At 47.5% G+C, this 21,487-nt stretch overlaps 1 protein-coding gene and 1 long non-coding RNA gene across 7 annotated transcripts; one reads left to right on the forward strand and one right to left on the reverse strand.

Annotated features, from left to right (window-relative positions):
• The first annotated feature begins 399 nt into the window (after positions 1-399).
• LOC102949814 (C-C chemokine receptor type 3) lies at positions 400-16,069 on the forward strand. 6 transcript variants are annotated; one of them, XM_042978764.1, is made up of 5 exons: positions 400-568; positions 884-1,246; positions 1,688-1,778; positions 5,563-5,603; positions 14,613-16,069. In XM_042978764.1, the coding sequence occupies exons 4-5, from the start codon at positions 5,567-5,569 to the stop codon at positions 15,701-15,703; spliced, it is 1,128 nt and encodes a 375-aa protein (XP_042834698.1). In that variant the 5' UTR covers positions 400-568; positions 884-1,246; positions 1,688-1,778; positions 5,563-5,566; the 3' UTR covers positions 15,704-16,069. The 6 variants fall into 6 exon arrangements, with proteins under 6 accessions (XP_042834698.1, XP_007088475.1, XP_042834699.1 ...); XM_007088413.3 differs by lacking the exon at positions 884-1,246; XM_042978765.1 differs by lacking the exons at positions 884-1,246; positions 5,563-5,603.
• LOC122236638 lies at positions 9,866-20,622 on the reverse strand. The gene is made up of 3 exons (XR_006214763.1): positions 20,348-20,622; positions 18,523-18,584; positions 9,866-10,215 (listed from the first exon to the last, which is right to left on the reverse strand). It is a non-coding gene; the product is annotated as an uncharacterized LOC122236638 (long non-coding RNA).
• Positions 20,623-21,487: the final 865 nt, after the last annotated feature.

Genomic DNA, 21,487 nt, shown 5'->3' on the forward strand with positions numbered 1-21,487 from the left:
GTCCCCACCTTGCCTTCGCGGGAAAGTTCTGATTTAATTTAAAGACTCCCTTTGGTATTGAAGCATAATTGACATACAACGTTATATCCGTTGCGGGGGCACAGCCTAGTGATTCGAACTACATTCCCTACCTTATTTCATGCTCACCACGATAAACGTAGTTACCGTCTGTCACTCGATTTTGCTTTTTGCCCTGCCCCCTCCCCCGGGTCAAAGCAATGTTTATTCAAGAATTATCTGCCCCCCTCCAAAAAGAGAAAGAGAGAGAGAGAGAGAGAGGACAATGCCAAGAGAATGCAGAACCCCGAAACGGCTGCTGAACGTCAGCAGTGTTCATCTCAAAGATTACTCAACTGAGGGTTTAGTATGTAATTCCAGCAGCAGAAAAGAAGAACTGTACTGAACTTGATAACTTTCTGAAAACTTGCAGAGCAGCGAGCCTGTTTAAAAGGGGAAGCCGTCTTGTGTCCTACCTTCCCAATGCCTCTGATCAGACGGCTTCTCCATTTCGTGCGTGGCAAGACCTAAGCTGTCCCCGGGGGCATAAAGGACTTTGCTAAAGTAACAGGTACCATTTGCCTTCTTTCTGTTCTCTTCCGGGCAAGAACTTACTACATTGCGATAGAAGTCGCTCGCTTAAAAGTGATTTCCGGGTAGACCGTCAGGTTTCCAGGAACAAGGAGATGGAGAGAGGGGTCCAGGCAGGGCAAGCAGTGCCTCTCCAGAGCGCTCTGGGATTGCGGAGGCAGAGGAGAGGGTGATTTAGTAGGTGGTATGGGGCCAAAGTAGGAGGGTTTGTTGTGACACATGTCCATTTTCTTCTTGCTTTCTCCCACTTTCCTTCTTTCCCCCACCCATGCTGTGATACCCTTGCCTCTCCCAGTCATCCACACTTGGCCTTTTGTACCTCATCAGTCAGCATGCCCACGGCTGGGCCCGTCGTGTGTTCTCCGTGCCTTCATAAATCCTCAACTACTGAGGACATGACCACTCCAAGTTAGCCATTTTGCGTGTATCGATGTTGACTTCGTAAGAAACAGTCCGTGAAAACAGAACTTGCATATATGTGTGTAGATACATCTACATAGTGCAGTTGTATATATACATGTGTATTTTAAGTGTTCATTGAAAATCCACCCTAAGTCAGGCTATGATGATGAATCAGTGAATCGAATGATTTGGTCTTCGTGTCTGGATCTACAAGGTCGACTGTTTGTTTTTCCTAGACCTGTCCTAGAGGATAGAGGTAGAAATCCCTCCTAATCTTTTGGGAAACCTTGGATTCATGAGGGTGGAAGTTAACAGTTGTTTGACCGGTGTTTAGAGGGAGGGTGATGGGAGTATGGGGACTTTGGTACACGGAAGTGATAGGGGTATTTGTAGCTCTTTTCAGACGGTGGTGATGATTACATTGAACCAGGTAGGCTGAGTTATTTCTCTTGGGGCAAGAATTGTATGACTCAACAAGAAAAAAGCAGACATACCCAGCATAAAATGGGTAAAGGGCACCGCCAGATAATTCACAGAAAAGGAAATATGGATGATTACCAATTACAGTTTTAAAAAATGCTCAGTAATTAAACCAATATTAGTTACACAATAACGACGTCTCTTTTGCCCATATACGTGGCCAATTTTTTTTTTCTTTTCTGTCTTCTTGGTGTTGATGGATGCTTGCTGAGACTAGAGCCATCGCCTACTACTGCCCAGAATATATACATCGCTGAACACTTTCTGGAAGCAATTTGACAAAACGCATCAAGAGACTTAGAAAACAGGTAGAAATTGTGCTTTGGGAAACCTACTCTAGGGAAATAATTTTAAAAAATACAAAGATGTTTATTAAGTATTATTTATAAAAGCGTAAATCTGGAACAACTTAATCGCACACCAATAAGACAATGATTAAATAGCCATGAATATCTATACAATATGTTGGTGTCTTTTCAAGTTATATTTCCTTTATTTAAAAATTTTTTTAATGTTTATTTATTTTTGAGAGAGAGAGAGAGGACAAGCAGGTGAGGGACAGAGAGAGAGAGAGAGGGAGGCAGAGGATCTGAAGCGGGCTCCACGCTGATGGCAGAGAGCCCGATATGGGGCTCAAGCTCACGAACCACGAGACCATGATCTGAGCTGAAGTCGGACGCTTAACCGACTGAGCCACCCAGGGGCCCCTACAAATTATATTTTCAAATAATTACTAGCCACATGGAACAGGGTGCAAGATATAACATTTAAAATGTCAGAATACAGAGGGTCACCTGGGTGGCTCAGTCGGTTGAGCGGTTGACGTTGGCTCAGGTCGCAATCTCATGGCTCATGAGTTCAAGCCCTGCGACAGGCTCCGTGTGGACAGCTCACGAGCCTGGAGCCTGCCTCACATTTCGTGTCTCCTCCTCTCGCTACCCCTCCCCCACTCACACCCTGTCTCTCCCAGTCTCTCAAAATTGAAGAAATGTTAAAAAAAAATATCAGAATACAGAAACTATACAAAAGTGTGATATGGTACCTAGAAAGGAGATCTGGGGCAGAGGTTCTTTCTCCGTTTTACGTGGTTTTACCCCAACCATGCTACTTTGACTACACAGTCATGCCTTCCCTATGAAAACATACTCCTCATAATCATCTCTTTCAACTAAATGACAGATCAACCTGCAATGCAATTAAAATTCAACCACACTTGAAACACCCCATGTTGAAATATAAAGAGTCAATCTAATCTTTGGGCAAGAAAGTTGGTAAGAATATCCAAAATCACTGGGGCGCCCGGGTGGCTCAGTCGATTAAGCGTCCGACTTCGGCTCGGGTCACGATCTCGTAGTCTGTGAGTTCGAGCCCCGCATCCGGCTCGGTGCTGACGGCTCGGCGCCTGGAGCCTGCTTCGGATCCTGTCTCCTTCTCTCTCTGCCCCTCCCCTGCTTGTGCTCTCTCTCAAAAATCAATAAATGTAAAAAAAAAAAAAAAATTAAATAAAAAAGAATATCCCAAATCACTTGGCAGGTGGATAAAACCAAGTCACTTAAAATGAACTGACCACACTCCAGCACAGAGTGTAGCCTTTGCTCTAGTAACTAATGATAGTGATCAGCAGTTGGGGAAGTCCTTGTGCTGCCCTAAAACACAGCGCTGAGAGGTTCTTGTGTGTGTTTCCGGGGAGGGAGCTTCCTGGCTCACCAGGCAGCCCGTTCTGTTCCCACACAACCTGGTAGTTCCCACATGTCCTTCCCCAGCTGGGCCTGAGTGTAGTCTCCTCCAATGCCATCAAGTTTCTGCGCTCTGGGAGTCTACTCCCTCTTCTGCAGGAAAAGCTATCACGTCAGTCCATCTCAAAGGGACCTAAAACATTGCCTGATCCAAGCCTTTCGTACAAAAGATTAGAGGACGCCTGGGGGGTTCAGTCCGTTGAGCTTCTCACTCTTGGTTTTGCTCAGGTCATGATCTCATGCTTTGTGCATTCAAGCCAACCTTGGGCTCTGTGCTGACAGTGTGGAACCTGCTTGGGATTCTCTCTCTCTCTCTCTCTGTCTCTCAATCTCTCTCAAAATAAATAAACTTAAAAAGAATCTTAAAAAAAAAAAGATTAGAAAACTTGGGTCCAGACCAAAGACAAATACTGGCAAAAACAAAAACAAAAACAAACAACAAACAAAGAAACAAAGACTAAAATTAATCTGAGGATTTGAAGCCTCTTATTTTTCATACAAAACATTCTGAGTTCTGTCAGCCACGGCTGATGTTTCTGGACCTTTCTCACCCTAGCCTGTCCTGTACTCCAGATTGACATTAACCCTCTTAACACGGGGTACCTGCGACAGAACATCATATTTCAAATGTGTAGTCTGAACAGTGAGAGGCAGGGCGAAAATTATTCGATTCAGTCCGGAAGTGTTCAGTAAGCAGCTGTCACTTGTCAGGAGTTCTACGGGCACACTGACCAGTCGCTAGTTCTGCACTGTCCACTCTGGTGACGACTTGCACATGCGGTGACTTCAATTTAAATTCACTAAATTTAAATAAAATGAAGGGGCACCTGGGTGGCTCAGTCGGTTGAGCGTCCGACTTCAGCCCAGGTCACGATCTCGCGGTCCGTGAGTTTGAGCCCCGCGTCGGGCTCTGGGCTGATGGCTCGGAGCCTGGAGCCTGCTTCCGATTCTGTGTCTCCCCCTCTCTCTGCCCCTCCCCCGTTCATGCTCTGTCTCTCTCTGTCTCAAAAATAAATAAACGTTAAAAAAAAAATTTAAATAAAATGAAAAAGTCAGCCACATTTCGAGCGCTCAACAGCCATTGGGCGAGGGGTGCCTCGTTGGACAACACAGACCCAGAACATGTCCATCATTGCAGAAGAGTTCTGTTGGGTAGCACCGCACCAGATAATTCTTTTGACTATTCCAGGTTCTCTGTAAAAAATTAAAAAAAAAAAAAAAAAAGTGAAAGGTTGGGAGGCCTGGCTTCACTGTATAGTGGGAAGCGATCCAAGTAGCAGTTGGAGAGGTAATTGGACGAATAAATGAAGGGGCAGCTGGGTAGAGACGTCGATGGAGAATCAGGTATGTGGATTTCCTTTCTTCTGGGTGATCTATTAATACAGACTAAAATTGAGTTTGCTCTCAGCGTCGCTGTGTCACAGCGTTGACATTCTTTATTTTGCTTCTTGTCTCAGCTCGAGGAGGTTGGAGGGTATGTAACTCAGGGACAGAAAACAGGTTCATAAAATTCAGGAGAGATTTCATGTCCCCTAAGAGTAGGGGAGCCGTAAGAATCAGGGTGGCCCAGGAGCGTCTGCGTGGCTCAGTCAGTTAAGTGTCTGACTCTTGATCTCGGCTCAGGTCTTGATCTCAGGGTTCTCGAGTTCAAGCCCCGCTTTGGGCTCCGCACTGAATGCGAAGCCTACGTAAAAAAAAGAAAAGAAAAAGGAATCACTGTGGCCTGGGTCCTACCTCCAGAAATTCTGATTTAACTATTCAGGGGTACAGCCTGGCATTGGGATTGCAAAATCTCCCCAGCGTTTGCCAAGAGCAGCCAGGGCTGAGAACAATTGCCGTAGCCAACTTCTTCTCTCTGTGGAAATCCCCTCCCATAATGTCCCTATCAGGCAGCCCCCCCACCCTCTGCTTAGGTGTCTCTAGTTAAAGTTTGCTCAGTACCTCACATGTCATTTGGGATGATCCCACTCAAGCTCTTTGTTTCTTTTTTTAAACATTTTTTGGATGTTTATTTTTTTGAAAGAGAGAGAAAGAGAGAGAGAGAGAGAGAGCGTGAGCAGGGGAAGGGCAGAGAGAGAGAGGGAGACACAGAACCCGAAGCAGGCTCCAGGCTCTGAGCTGTCAGCACAGAGCCGACTCGGGGCTTGAACACATGGCCTGTGAGATCACGACGTGAGCCGAAGTTGGACACTTGACCAACTGAGCCACCCCGGGCGCCCCTCAAGCTCTTTCTTATGTGGTGTTTGACTTTGCCTCTTGGAACGACCTCCTGTGGTTGATGGTGAATCACATTTAGGTTCTTATCTACACACCAGTATCTCGCTCTCTTTCCTACCCAAAGTGTCTTTTCTCCTAGGTGGATGGATACCTCTGACTCCTTCAACTCATCTTTACCAGGTAGGGTTTCTTCTCCACTGCATTCCAGTTTGGGCAATGTTCACATTCAGTGTCTTGCCTGGGACCTAGCACAGGGCTCTGGATGTAGTCTCAGACCACTTTAAAATCCCATCACATGCTAACCTGTCATTCTAGCTGACCATAAGGTTAGCATGTGATGGGCTTTGAAAACAAAACCAAACCCAAAACTTCCTGCCTAAGATCAGCAACAGGCAGCCTTGTTTGAAACAGCAAAGCGTCTCTGTTGATAGGAGACTGGCTAAATAAACTGGTATATCCACGCAATGGATTCTCTGCAGCAGGAACAAAGAAAACCTTCCACTGCTAAGTGAAAAAAGCGAGGTGCGTGATGATGAATGTAGTGTTCTGCTTTTATGCAGCCAACAGGGTAAGATTAGAAAATATCTACCTGCTTACACTTGTGTATGGAAGCCCTGGGAAGGAAGAGCAGTTACCCACACGGTTGAGCGGGGGGTGTTGGGGCGCAATTTTCTGCGTGTCTTCGGAGCCGAGGCCCGGCAGTGTTTGTTGTAGATTACCTTTTCAAGGATGTTTTGTAGAAACGGCCTCGGAAGACAGAACATCTCTCGCCAGGGCAGACAAAGAGTTTTGTTTGCTATCTGGTGAAATTCAAATAATGTTTCCCTCCTGGGCAAAGACTGGGCAGGCTTGTTGTCAGCCCCGTATGAACGATTGGAGGTTCCTGGACTCAGATTCCTCGGCTGTGAGGCAAATCTGCTGTACGTGGCCCCCGTGCGACTTGGGGGCAGGGAGAACCGTGAACTTCAAGTTCACGTGTCTGCTGTGCCACGAGCAATACATCCTGTGTCCTTTATCTAATGGGCACGTGCCTTCTGCTGGTATCCTCGAGGAAGTGGCAGGCTTACTTGTTAGCCTACAGGTAGGGTAAGATCTTAGACCCTTCACAGTTCTTGACGGGGAAGAGACACATGGGGATGTGCTGTAGGATGAGACTTTTTTTTTTTTTAATTTTTTTTAACATTTACTTATTTTTGAGACAGAGAGAGACAGAGCATGAACGGGGGAGGGGCAGAGAGAGAGAGGGAGACACAGAGTCGGAAGCAGGCTCCAGGCTCTGGGCCATCAGCCCAGAGCCCGACGTGGGGCTCGAACTCACGGACCGCGAGATCGTGACCTGAGCTGAAGTCGGATGCTTAACCGACTGAGCCACCCAGGCGCCCAAGACTTTTTGTTGTGTATCTTCTCATAGTGTTAGGTTTTGAACCATATGATTGTGTCTATTACCTACTCAGTCATAAATATCATGACATTTGAAATAAAAATGTTACTCTTGTAAAAAAAACAACTTTTGTCATGTAAATTTAGATTAAGTTAATGGAAGCTGTCTGCAGATTATGGGAAGTGATGATTTCTTGGCATCCCCAAGGTGGGCAGAATTAAGTGCCCAGTAGAACTCTCCTGATTCCTGGTTCCATAATTTGCCAGGAATTAATCTATTTTCTATCTATCTATCTATCAATCATCGGTCTCTGTCTCTATCCCCTACCTGTCACCTTTGTGAGAGATAATCTGACCTCTGATACCTCTCTGTCAGTAAGTAAATGGATTAATATAATCCGGCGTTCCCATTAGGTTATTTAATTTGGTTGAGGTCCAAACTTATTCGTAGAAATTCAAAGTCCTCATTTAGTATAACTAAAGATGTTAACGAAGGCTGAAATGTCTGGTTGAAACCATTGGATACCAATCATTGTAAGTTTTCTAGAACCTTGGGTAATGGACCACAGACCAGATATTTGTGGAAAGAGAAGCATTTCTGTTCAGATGGAAGAAATATTTGCTCTTCTGAAGTCATATTTTACTACCTTGGACAAGATCTTAGACATTTTGGAAGGGCCCAAGAACTTGAAAAACAAAGGTCAACGGGGGGAGGGGAGGAGTGTTCATATACAGTTCTAGGCGTGTATTAATATACACGCTGGGCCAGTGTTCTAGATGCTCTCGAACGTGTTAGTTCAGATAATCCTCACCTCACTCCTCAGTCCACGGAATACATTCTTTGCTTGGCTTCTGGGACACCAGCTCTCCTGGTTTGGTTCCTACCTCACCGTCCACTCCTTCTGAGTCTCTTGTGCTGCGTCCTCCTTGTTCTTCTGAACTCTGATTTTTTTTTTTTTTTTTTTTTTTGAGAGAGAGCTAAAGAGACAAAGCACTTACACACCCACAAGCCAGAGTGGTGACTTTACTAAACTGACGTAATCATTCGGCCTGCGGCCTTCTACCGGCCGTTCCTGGTTTTAAGCAAACTCCCCCTGCTGTCAAGGATCGGCACTCTTCATCAGTACGCATAGCAGATTTCCCCTGCAGTGAAGTTTCATTACAAAATGGATTTAAAAAAAAAAAATGTTTTTTTTTAACGCTTATTTATTTTTGAGACAGAGAGAGACAGAGCATGAACGGGGGAGGGGCAGAGAGAGAGAGGGAGACACAGAATCGGAAGCAGGCTCCAGGCTCCCAGCCGTCAGCCCAGAGCCCGACGTGGGGCTCGAACTCACGGACCGTGAGATCGTGACCTGAGCTGAAGTCGGACGCTTAACCGACTGAGCCACCCAGGCACCTCCAAAATGGATTTTTTTCAAAAAATGTGTATTTATTTATTTTGAGACAGAGGAGCGTGCGCGGGCGTGCGTGGCGGGGGGAGGGGCAGAGGGAGAGGGATAGAGAAGAGAATCCCCAGCCGGCTCCACGCTGCCCGTGCAGAGCCCGAGGCAGGCTCGATCTCACCTGAGCCAAAATCAAAAGCCGGATGTTTAACCAACTGAGCCACCCAGGCGCCCCTACAAAACGGGCCTTAAATTAGCCGTATCTTTTTTCACCCAGCCGACAAGAACTCATTGGCCTTTACTTCTAAAAGCATTCAGGGGGTGCCTGGGGGGGCTCAGTTCGGTTGAGCTTCTGACTTGGGCTCAGGTCATGATCTCACAGCTTGCGAGTCCGAGCCCGGCATCGGGCTCTGTGCTGTCAGCGCAGAGCCTGCTTCGGATCTTCTGTCTCCCCCCACCCCCGCCCCTTCCCTGCTTGCGCTCTCTCTCTCTCCAAAATAAATAAATCTTAAAAGCAAAAAAAGCATTCAGACAAGTCCGAGAAACATTGCAAACGATTAGCTCAGGGTATATCTCTGGCTTTGGCTGCCATAGACTGTAGCTCTAATATTGTGGAGAGTCATGACGTCCACATACAGTAGACACCCACAGTGAGGAGGTGATGCCCAAACAGAGAAAGGAGTCCGCCATCACGCCAAAGGTCCCCGTCCTGTGGGCAGAATGCTGACGGGCAGGTGAGGCTATAGAGAGCCCAGGTTTCTTTGAGTCAAGAACACTGGGGATCAAGTCCCAACTTAGCCGTTTGCTCTCTGTGTGATCGTAAATTAGGGAATTTCTCTGAGAGGGAGACACAGAATCCGAAGCAGGCTCCGGGCTCTGAGCTGTCAGCGCAGAGCCCGACGCGGGGCTCGAACCCACAGAACCGTGAGATCGTGACCTGAGCCGAAGTCGGACGCTTAACCGACTGAGCCACCCAGGCGCCCCGAAATGTTCATTTTCTTATCCCTTCAAGACCACACGTATTCAGAAAGTCTCCTGTTTTTATCTTTTTCCGGCTTAGGTCCGATGGTTTAGTGGAATGCATGCAAATAGAATCAGGAATATTGAAGAATATGTGACAAAGGTGATGTTTGAAGCCTGAGGAGGCGAGGGTGGTTATTCACCCATTTACAGAGAAGGAAAATAGATGGCACTTCGTGCCACATATCAGACTAAATTCGCAGTGGGTTACAGATGCGTATGTATGAAATGTTGAACCGCAAAGATACTAAGATATATACAAACATTCATGACATCTGGGATGTGGATGTCCTCACTGAACGGAACCCCAATGCGATAATAGCGTGGGTTTTAGAGCAAAAGGGCACAGGATCAAGTCCCAGTTCTGTTGTGCACAGAATAGCCTCAGGCAACTGACCAAGCTTTGCCAAGCCTCTGTTTGCTCATCTATAAAGTGGGGATGGGAAAACCTACCTTGCAAAGTTGTGAGATCAAGCAAACTATGTGAAATGTTTGGCCTAAGGAAGGTTCAATTATCATAGACTTTTTTTTTTAATGTTTATTTATTTTTGAGAGAGAGAGAGAGTGGAGGAGGGACAGAGAGAGAAAGAGAGGGAGAGAGAGAAAAAGGATCCCAAGCAGGCTCCTGGCTGACAGCAGAGAGCCTGATGCAGGGCTCCAACTCACGAGCCGGGAGATCATGACCTGATCTGAAATCAAGAGTCGGCTGCTCAACCGTCTAAGCCACCCGGGTAGCCCCTAAAGAAATTTCTAAGAAAAATCTCCCTTCCCCCCAGTCTGGTGGTTGTAGGTTAACTCCACCCAAGCTCAAAGAGGAAAACCAAACATTAAGATCTTTAAAACAAAATTCAAATACTCTACCTCATGTGACTTCCACGTCAAGTTTCTTAGATCTCAGGTTGTAGTTTCAGGTGCTGATGAGTACGTGCTTCAGCTTATAATTTGCCCACGTTTTCAACCCACTTACCTTGAGAAAGCGTGTTTGCCAAATCTTCCAGCTGTCCTTGCTAGAAGAAGGCATCCGCCGTTAGTGACAGTGTAATTGAAAAGGGAATTTAGACACTTCCACATCTTACAACTTTAAAACTTACCTGGGACGCCTGGGTGGCTCAGTCGGTTAAGCATCCGACTTCGGTTCAGGTCACGATCTTAAGGTGAGTTCGAGCCCCGTGTCGGGCTCTGCGCTGACAGCTCGGAACCCGGAGCCTGCTTCGGATTCTGTGTCTCCCTCTCTCTCTGCCCCTCCACTGTTCGTGCTCTGTCTCTCTCTCAAAAATAAATGAGCATTTAAAAAGTTTTTAAAAATTACCGTTCCCCCCCCACCCCTTCTACAACTATTTTCATTATTTGCTCATTGCTTTTTATATGCATACAGTTTCACGATGTCGCGGTCTTACTACACGCACTTTATATTCTCTTCGTTTCCCACGACCGCTTGTTGGTGATTCCACCTGGTCTCCAGAACTAGTTTTAGTGACTGTAGAATAATCTATTGCATCAGTGGACTACGATCTGTTCAAAATCTCCTTCATGTGTCAAACCTTTCAACAGTTTCCATTTCTCTTGTTTCTTTCTGTTACGAAACGAGGCCACAACGAACATCTGTACCTTGTGATTTGATTTGTTGGATTTCTTCCCCTTGGGGTAAATTCCTCCGAGTAGAACCGCTGGCTCAAAGCCACGTGTACCTTGTTGATTCTCGTTGTTTATAACATTTCAAAAACTTACTGAACCAAGTTACATTACATCAGCGATGTCTTATTGTTCTCGGCTTGCCCCAACCTTACCAGCATTGTTAGAGTGACATCATTTACTTTTTTTTTTTTTATGTTTATTTATTTTTGAGAGAGAGTGCAAGCGAGGGAGGGGCAGAGAGAAAGGGGAACAGAGGTTCCAAAGCACGGAGCTGACAGCAGAGAGCCTGATGTGGGGCTCGAACTCACAAACGGCGAGATCATGACTCGGGCTGAAGTCAGAGGCTCAACTGACTGAGCCACCCAGGTGCCCCTACTTTTTTTTTTTTTTTGACATTCCAAACGTCAATATATTTTCTAAAGAAGAGTCTCTAATTCTAGATGAGGGGGGCAGGGGAAGGGCTCCTCTCCTTCTGACTCCGGGAATTGTGAGAGGAAGAGTCCAAGGTCACCGAAGGAAGCAGTCGCGCTCGGGGGTTCCTATCTCCCCCATCCAGGCTTTGACCAGAGTTAGAGGGTGTGAAGGGCTGTTTGATAAATTGGGGAGGGGGCCCTCGCAGAGCCTCCTCTCTGCACGTCGCTTTCTTATTCACATGGGTGGCTGGCACAGTTAAGCTGGTGGTCAGGGGAAAAAATCATTTCATCTGTACCCTCGAGTGTCCCTGGGTTTGTCCATGGCACGGACACGGAGTCAAGGAGCAGTGTGTCTGCTCAGTGCCTGTCAGTTCAGGAGAAGGTGCCAGAAGCCTGATGATGTGGCAGCCACAGAGGGCCCCCCACTCCAGCCAGGGCTGCAGAGGTCACTATGCCCAGGGATGATTGAGAATGAATGGATCGTGAGGCCATGAGCCACAAAACAGCAGGTGCCAGCAGAAAGTTCAGGGTCGGGACCAGGTGGCCCTTCCTCAGCAGACACCAGCCACGTGACTAGGACTGACAGAAGACCAGGGCACCTTCTTCCCACTCCCCCCATGCAGGCCCCTCCCTCATATCTCCACTGCCATCTTCGAAAGGCCCAATGAGAGGAGATGAGAAACCAAAATTAATAAGCTGGCAACGTAAACAGGATAAGAAAAACTAAAGCCGTCCTTCAAACGAATGGGTCACGCTAAGTTTAAACCACTCTGGACTGCAATTTGTGAATCCTTTTTCCTGCTGCCCAGGGGAAAGCTGGTAAGATCCAAATCGTTTTTGGAGACTGAAGGAACTTCATTTGCGTTGCGTGGCTGAGGTGCCCTGTGAGCAGTTTTAGAGAACCAGCTAAGGTAGCAGGAATGCAGTTTTTGGTAAAACTTGCACCCATGCGTGCATGTCTGCGTCAAGAAATGCTCATAGTGGTGAAATCTGGGGTGGTTTTTACTTTTGTGTTTTTGCTTTTCTTTACCGTTTTGCTGCCTGTTGGCTGTTACCGTATCATCCTTCCCCAAAATGCAAAAAGACCTTTTTTAAAAAATGTTTCTTTCTTTATTTATTTTGAGAGACAGAGCGCAAGCAGGGGAGGGGCAGAGGGAAAGGGAGAGAGGGAGAACCTTAAGTAAGATCCACACCCAGCGTTGAGCCAGACATGGGGCTCGATCCCACGACCCTGAGATCATGACCTGAGCTGAAATCAAGAGTCGGATGCTCAACCTACTGAGCCACCCAGGTGCCCCCAAAAAGACATTTTTGAAAGCCTAATTCCAACCTCTTGACGATGTCAGACCTAAATATTCATTTTGCTCTGGACGATGGAGACAGATGAAAACCATTTCAGTTTTCATATCTCTGACCCCATGTAATTAGTCGTCAAAGGACTTGGCTTCTGACTCCAGAGAACCTGCATTCTTCCCTGTGCCTTGCACCCCAGAACCCCCAAAAGATTCTACAGTCTGATCGTGGTCATGTTGAAAGTGACACACAAATTAAAGTTACGATCATCGAGTTGAACAAAACCCCAGTGAATTTTTTTGTTTTTAATTTGACTTGTTTTTAGATCAGCCTCAGAGAAAAGGAAAGATAATAGAAATATTAAGTAGAGGCTCCAATAATATTTTTGCTCTTGGGAGCAAGTGACTGTTTATTTTTTGCTATTTTTAGGCATTAAAGTTTACAGGCATGCTCTCTATGATTATAAATGCGTGATGGACAAAATAATGGGTATTTTTTTTCCTCAGAGGCTGTGGATTGTGCCATTAGGGGTAAGAATGCTGAAAAGATCATACAATCGGCTGTTTTTCAGTGCCGTTTTCCACCTAAAAGCCTGAGTGTGTTACTTATCAGAGAGCTGCCCTAGGACAGAGCCATGAAAATAGATTAAGTTCTATCTAAGAGACCCTATTTCTTCCTACGTTGATATGAAACATCTTCTCATTGCCTTTCTTTTGGTTCTGCTTCCACCAAGTTTACAGCTTTTTTGATCTTACTTGATCCTGAACATGACTTCAAGTGGTATCATGATTCTTATGTGTGGGATGAGTCAATGAGGCTCGAAGTTCAGCTCTCGCCCCCAAGTCCTACAGCTGGTGGCAGGAACGGCCAGGGATGCCTCCTGCCTGTGTCCAATCTCGCTTTGACTACCCAGGACCACCCTCCTACTCGGCAGGGACTTTATGAAGCAGGGACTCTAGGGGGTCTGCTGTTGGCATATGACTGGATTATCTCAGCATTATGAGAAGCAGGAAAAGGGAAGCAGCCTTTGTTTATTGCTTATGACCGTAATCGCTATAATAGTTGGTAATAACTACAATGGTGAAGTCTTTCAAAGTTAAACAGGTTTTTTTACTGTGTATTTATTTTATTTTATTTTTTGTTAAAAACACTTTTTTGACACTTATATATCATTGAGAGACAGAGCATGAGCAGGGGAGGGGCAGAGAGAGGGCACACAGAACCCGAAGCAGGCTCCAGGCTCTGAGCGGTCAGCACAGAGCCCAACGCGGGGCTCGAACTCATGGACCTCGAGATCGTGACCTAAGTCAAAGTCGGACGCCCAGCCAACTGAGTCACCCAGGTGCCCCAAAAGTTAAACTTAGTGATTTTTTTGTTTTTGAATCTAGTGAGGAGAAAACTGGACAATGAAACTGAAAATCTAGCCTGAACTTTTATATTTACTTGTTAGAGGAATTACGAAACTGCTTCGAGGTTGAGAGTTTCCCCATCGGCTCTGATGAACGGCGCATTGTGAAGGGGCCACAGAGAGGGGTAGTTATTTGTAATAATAACAATCACTATGATTGCAACCATTTGGTTTTGAAACAGGCGAGATGATTTCAAAAGTCGTATATAAACTGTAAAACATAAAATTCAAAATGCCTGAAAAGATATGGCAACAATAATCAGTATAGTATTATTGTTATCACTCTCCAGCCTGCTTTTTCCTGTTTTGTGTTTCTTCAAACGCTTGCGGAAATGAATGCCTTCTTTCTTCACCCCATCCACCACCTTTCTGTTTCTTTTCCCTTTGTGAATCGCGCTGACTTCCAAAACTTCACATCTTTCGTGCCTGACGCCTCCCCGCACAGCATCCCGGACGTACTTCTAAACATGCGCTAAAGATCATTGAAGCATCTAGGTTGTATCTAGGTTGTTTAATCGTATGTGGTTTTGTGGGTAAATGGAGAAATCAATGGGCGTGTCTCGCCAAGGGTGACCGTACCTAATTGTGGGGTTGTTTTTTGTTTTTGTTTTTGTTTGTCGTCGTCGTCGTCGTCGTCGTTGTCTTTCTATCATAGGGACAATGGAGGCTTTGATGGCCGGAACTGAGACGGTGACAGCGGATGCGTCTGTCAGGACCACACTGTTCGACTATGAGTTCTCGCTGCCATGTGAAAAAATCAACGTCAAGGAGCTGGGGTCCCGCCTCTTGCCCCCACTGTATTCCCTGGTGTTCGTGGTTGGTCTGCTGGGCAACGCGATGGTGGTGGTGATCCTCACAAAATACAGGAGGCTCCGGATCATGACCAACATCTTCCTGCTCAACTTGGCCATTTCTGACTTGCTCTTCCTGTTCACTCTGCTGTTCTGGATTCACTACAGCAGGTGGAACGAGTGGGTGTTCGGCCACTTCATGTGTAAGCTCCTCTCCGGGCTTTATTACATGGGCTTGTACAGCGAGATTTTCTTCATCATCCTGCTGACCATAGACCGGTACCTGGCCGTCGTCCACGCCGTGTTCGCCCTGCGGACCCGGACCGTCACTTTTGGTATCATCATGAGCGTCCTCACCTGGGGCCTGGCAGGGATAGCAGCCCTCCCTGAATTTGTCTTCCATCAGTCCCAAAATGATGCTGAACAGTACATCTGTTTGCCTCTTTATCCAGGAGGCCAAGAGGATAACTGGAAGCGTTTCCATGCTCTGAGCATGAACATCCTCAGTCTGGCCCTGCCTCTGCTCATCATGGCCGTCTGCTACGCTGGAATTGTTAGGACACTGCTGAGATGCCCCAATAAAACCAAGTACAAGGCCATCCGGCTCATTTTTGTCATCATGGTGGTCTTTTTCATGTTCTGGACCCCCTACAACCTGGTCCTCCTTCTCTCTGCTTTCCAAACGATCTTCTTTGAGGTCAGTTGTGAGCAGAGCAAATGGCTCGATGTGGCCATGCAGGTGACAGAGGTGATCGCCTACACGCACTGCTGCGTTAACCCCGTCATCTACGCTTTCGTCGGGGAGAGGTTCCGGGAGCACCTCAGACACTTCTTCCGCAGGCACGTGGCCACCAACCTGGGCAAATACATCCCGTTCCTTCCCAGCGAGAAATCAGACCGAGCCAGCTGTGGCTCCCCATCAACGGGGGAACAGGAGCTCTCGTTTGTCTTTTAGGCCAGATGCGGAAAATTACCTAAAGCGGAGGCGCCGGGCAGATGAAGGAAACACATTAAGTCCATCGCGTTGACCTGAACGCCAGCCCTTTGAACTTCTAGCTCGATGCCGAAACTTGTAAAGACATTAAAGTGTATACACAATGGGGTCAGCAGGCACTAACGGGGGTCACTAGTTAGTCAGTTCATTTGCCGTCCACACAGAAGTTTGCTCGGTTCTCGGAAGAGTTACATCCAGTGTGATGTACCCAAGTGTTAGCTAGTCACTATATGCAGCTATGAGCAGGTAAATCATTTTATAGTTTAAACCTTAACTTTAGCCAGCTGTTGCATAAATGAAACGTATTTCACAAAATACAATAAATCAGTCGCAATACTTTTAATGTGCCTAGCTCTCTCCTTGCTTGATGAAAAGGCTTTTCCTTCTTTTTTTAGCTTATGTATATGTATTCTCCGGCAGCATAATGGCACGTCACCTTTGTTCCGAGTATTCTTTTTTCTTTGAAGTTTATTTATTTATTTTAAGAGAGAGAAACTCCGACGCAGGCTCCTCACTGGCAGCACAGAGCCCAACGCGGGGCTCAAACTCACGAACCATGAGATCACGGCTTGAGCCAAAACCAAGAGTCAGAAACTTAACCGACTGAGTCACCCAGATAGCCTTCTTCCCTCTTTTTATTTTTTTTTTAAGATTTTATTTTTAAGTAATCCCCACACCTAACGCGGGATTTGCACTCACAACCCTGAGATCCAGTCGCACGTTCTACCGACTGAGCCAGCCGGGCGCCCCTCCACTCCTGCCCTGAGTATTCTTAATAGTGAATGGATTTCCTGTGTACACCGAATGACCAAATTTCCCATGAGCGACTCAACAGAAGAATTGTGATTTGATATGTTCAGTGTAGAGAATAAAGGCCCTGCTGGTAGAAACTTCTCAGAGCCCTGCAATACGCAGACACTGTCCTCTCAAACACCAAGCTCACCGTTCGTCCAACAACTGTGCTTAAGGTGATGTGGACAGGATGCACTAACATTGCTTTCGGTTAAGTGAAGGATGAAAAAAGTGTGTGAGACAAACAATCCCTGACCTGTGAACCCTTCCATCTGGTAAGGGGTGTGAGACAGAGACAGATGACTCCAGAACGAAGAGGAACGCACTCAGGGCTCTGCCTGGGCCGGGGAGGGAGAGACCATTTCTAGCTGGAATCTGAGGCAGAAAGACTTCACAGGGGAAGTGGCTTTTGAGCAGGTCTTTGAAAAAAGGACAGGATTTGGAAAGGGAGGGGATATGGGGGAGATAGCCGAAGCCAACAGAATGCCCAATACAAAGGTGAGGGGGGAGGGCACAAACTCACGTGGACTGTAGGGCAGGGTGGGAAGGTGGCAAGGGGCCATGGATTTCAGGCAAAGCATCTTGGGCTTTTCTGGGAAGACAAAGGGAGCTACTGAAGGGTTTAGAGCAGGGGAGAAGAACAATCCTCGTGGCGCATTAGGAAGATAAATCCAGTGATACAGGATGGAGTAAAGACCCCAGAATCATGCAGGGACGTGGGTGAGAAGACAAGGGTACGTGCGAGGCAAAGCGAGATCAATGGCTAATAAGAGAGGGGCCAGAAGAACCCAGAGAGGAATTTGGCCAAGAGGCACCATGACAGAGGAGTCAAAGCACCAGGAGCAATAGAAGACTGATTGAAAACAAGAAAGCAAAGACCAAACAGAATGTATCATATGTCAAAAAGGAAAGACAAAGAAAGAAAGAAAGAAAGAGAGAAAGAAAGAAGGAGAGACACATGCGGATTATTTGCTGGGCTCGGGTGGGCTGCCCATCTCTTAAAGGATGGGAAAGGAAGCAGGGGTAGCCTTGGGTGTCTTTGGGAAGAAATGTGAGTGCAGAACACAAGCGTGACTTTCCTCCGAAACCGCTTGTGCCTTTTGGCTTGTGGACCGTGGAACCACATTACCAATGAAAGATAGACACAAACCTTTAGAATTATATATTTAGAAGAAGAAGAAGAAGAAGAAGAAGAAGAAGAAGAAGGAGAAAAGCTAGGCTGCTCTTCAGATGTGGTATCCATTCCACCAGCCACGAGGGCATTGGGAACTTTGAAGTACCTTTGATCTCTTTTGTGGTTCAGCCAGAATGTACTATAAAGAGCAATCATGTGAAGACCTAACTACACATCACAGGGTTTCCTCTCGCATTGTGAAGTGACATCTGTCCTTAGGTAAGCACAGGTGCGGAATATAGGTGTTGGTTCATATCCCCAGACCCCTGAGAGCTTTTAGGAGCCCTGTGACCTACACGGGACCGCACAGAACCAAATCATGGGCCCAGCATGCTCCATGTGGCCCCCCAGCCCCAACACTGTCCAGCAGAACTAACTACGGCGATAGAAACGTTCTCAACCTGCGTTGCCCAATAGGGCCACCAGTCTTTGAAATACTGAATTTTTAATTTGTTAAGGTTTATTTACTTTTGAGAGACAGAGAGAGACAGAGAGGGAAGGGGAGGACAGAGAGAGAGGGGTTCAGAGGACCCAAAGCAGGCTCCATGCCGACAGCAGAGAGACTGACGTGGGGCTCGAACCCACAAACCATGAGATCGTGACCTGAGCCGAAGTTGGATGCTTAATCAACTGAGACAACCAGGAATCCCTGAATTTTTCACCCCTGCCACCTTGTCTCTTTGTATCTATTCCACTTAACACATCAAGCTTCCGGGAGCCAGCTAACACTCATCTTCAACACTGAGTGACAGATCAGGGAAAATACCAGGGGCTGTAAAGACGAATAAGACCCACTTCTAGGAAACTCACTCACCGTTCAGTGGAAGACACCCATCTGAATCCAATGGTGATAATGGAACATGGTGGGTATTTCTCCTGTAACAGAAAGCGGAAGGGTGACATGAAGCCAAGTGTGCACGGAAAGTCACCTTCTGCTTCGGTGGGGTTCCCCCAAGAGCAGTTCCTGAGCGATGATTTGAGAGCAAAGAGTTTATTTGGAAAGTGCTGGGAATTCCGGTGGGGAGCGGGGAAGGAAGACAGGAAGGGGAGTGTGCTAGCAGAGGGTTCATTTTGAAGTACCTTCTGCTGGGGGGGGGGGGGTGACTGAAGCGCCAAACCACTGGAAGACCCGTGGCCACAGGGTAACTCCTACTCGGCTATCCCGCTGGAGGGGGGAGTCGGGGTATTTATATTCTGCCCTGTCAGTCACTGGCTGATGGCTGCTCCCAGGGGATGTTAATTCCCCAGCACTCCCGGCCTGACTGGCTCTGGCAGATGCTTTTTTCCAGCTGGGGGGAGAGCTCCCAGGCAACACGATGTAGATGCTGGATGTTGGAAGCCAGCCGGGCACACTCAGTTAAGGCTTCGGGGATAACGCATCGGCCGCATATTTGAACATGTTTGTGAACAACTTTCTGGTGAAGCCAAGGGTGGACGTGAGAGTGGTGTCCAGGCAGGTGGGTCAATGTGTCAGAAGGCACAAAGGCACAAAAGGGCACTACAGAGAGCCCGCTGTGGCAAGCCTAGGAGTCGCCCAGACAATGGAAGGTGGCCTTGAACAGGCCTCAGCTTTGACTCCTTGCTCCTCCTTCTCTCCATTGAGCATCACAGTCTGCTAGTTTTTTTTTTTTTTTTTTAAGTTTATTTGTGTATTTTGAGACAGAGAGAAAGCAGGATCAGGGGAAGGGCAGAGAGAGAAAGAATCCCAGGCAGCCTCCTCAATTTCAGCATCGTGCCCGATGCGGGGCTTGAACTCACAAACCTTGAGTTCGACCTGAGTCGAAACCAAGAGTGGGATGCTTAACCGACTGAACCACCCAGGTGCCCCACACTCTGCTAGTTTAAAAAAGATGATCCTTGGGGTGCCTGGGTGGCTCAGTCGGTTAAGCATCTGACTTCAGCCCAGGTCACCACCTCACGGTTCACGGGTTCGAGGCCCGCATTGAGCTCTGTGCTGACAGCACGGAGCCCAGACCCTGCTTCGGATTCTGTGTCTCCCTCTCTCTCTGCCCCTCCCCCGTTCGTGCTCTGTCTCTCTCTCTCTCAAAAATAAATAAAAAAATTAAAAAATAATAATAAAGATGATCCTTTCCCAGCTTGAGTTTCTGAGGGTTTCTTCAAATTCCAGAATGAAAATTCTAAAGTCTGGTTCTTAACAAACCCGGTTCCCGTCTTTCATGGCCGTGGGCTTTCAGCAACTTCATTCGGGTTTTCTTCCACTCCTGCCCAGTTTAAATCCCCAGTATAGTTACGGTCATCTTTCTCCATCTACTGATCTCTTCTAGGGATCTGGGAATTAGGACCCACGAGCCGAAAACGGCCCATGGCCCACTCTACAAATAAAGTTTCACTGGAACGCAGCTGAGCTCTTTTGCTTATGAACAATAAGCACAGACCGTAAGTCTGTGGTCAAGCCCATAGGTTCTGTATTCCAAAGTAGACTATAAGCAGAACTTCCACAGGAAGTTTAAAACTTTAAAAACAGGTTTTCTGACTCTGGAGACCACCTCATCTATATTGGGAACATGAGTGCATTGATGAAAAGAGGGAGGTATTTGAAAAGGGGTCCTTTGTAGAAAACTGCGGGTGCCATGTGCCCTGGGCGGGAAGGAAATGGCAGGTGGGCGCTTGTCTCTCACCTCAAGCCTGGCGAGAACGATGCCACTAGCCTCCCCTGGGAGCTCGATACGAGTCGCCCCGGTTAAAGAGGCGTTGTGCGCAGGCTCTGATCGGCCAAGGGGGAGCTAGTCCGCTGGCCACTGTCCTATGCCATCAGAAGAAGAGCTTCCTCTTGCGGTCTAGACTTTTGGCCCTGAGCGAAGCCTCTCCATTTTCAGACGGGGCGAGATTTTTCCTGGCTTAGTTTGAGGTCCTGGAAAATTGACCCCAACAGGCGGAAGCTCATGCCTGACCTGCGGACACCGGCTTCGGTCACAGTTGCAACGTGAAACGTGGACGCTAGAGGGCACTCGCCCACACCAGGGCCCAGGGGTCCCTCAGGCAGCCAGCCCACGTGGTAGCTGGGAGGGGAGGTTTTGAGGTCACAGCAAGACACTCAAGCTTGCCTGTATCCGGTGTGGTCCGGCTGTGTCGCAAAACTTGAGGGGATGCCATTTTTATCCCCAGGGATCCTGCGACGCCGTGCCCAAGAAGGCGCAATGGAAGGCGGGAAACAGGTTGGATTTATTATCATCTGGGCCAATTCCTAGTTTGGTGATGTGGGATTTTGGTAAACTGGTTATAGCTCAAGACCTATGAAATTCCACGACCTCCTCCTAAACCAAAATTCAAATCTTATTCCAGAGGCCCATGCCCAAGCCCAAAGCAACGGGGGGGGGGGGGGGGGTCTGAAAACACGCGTGAATAAAGGAGAACGGGGTGGGGAGGTGGGCGTCCGGTCGGGTGGTGGAAATAGACAGACTCGTTAGTGCCCGCGGGGGACCTTTTAATATACAGACGCCCCGGCTGCCAGTGTGTGTGACCCCATCCGGACTCGGAAGCCTGGCAACCGGAACGAGAACTCCTCTGACCCAGGCCAAGTGCGAATGAGCCCGTCCTGTGTTACGCAATCGGGAGGCTGTTCATCTGTCAAACCCCAGCTGGTCACACTTGCTGATGACTTAACACTTACAACCGTCCTGGTCTTTATGAGGGTTGGCGGGGGGGGAGGGGCAGCGAAGGGAAAGGTAAAACCAAACCTTGGTTGCTGGCCACAAGGTGACACTTGATCTAATCAAAGAGTGTATATCTAGGACATCCTGGCCAAGGCGCTCGGATCC

The sequence above is a fragment of the Panthera tigris genome, chromosome A2 (assembly GCF_018350195.1).
Source record: "Panthera tigris isolate Pti1 chromosome A2, P.tigris_Pti1_mat1.1, whole genome shotgun sequence".
Lineage (NCBI taxonomy): Eukaryota > Metazoa > Chordata > Mammalia > Carnivora > Felidae > Panthera > Panthera tigris.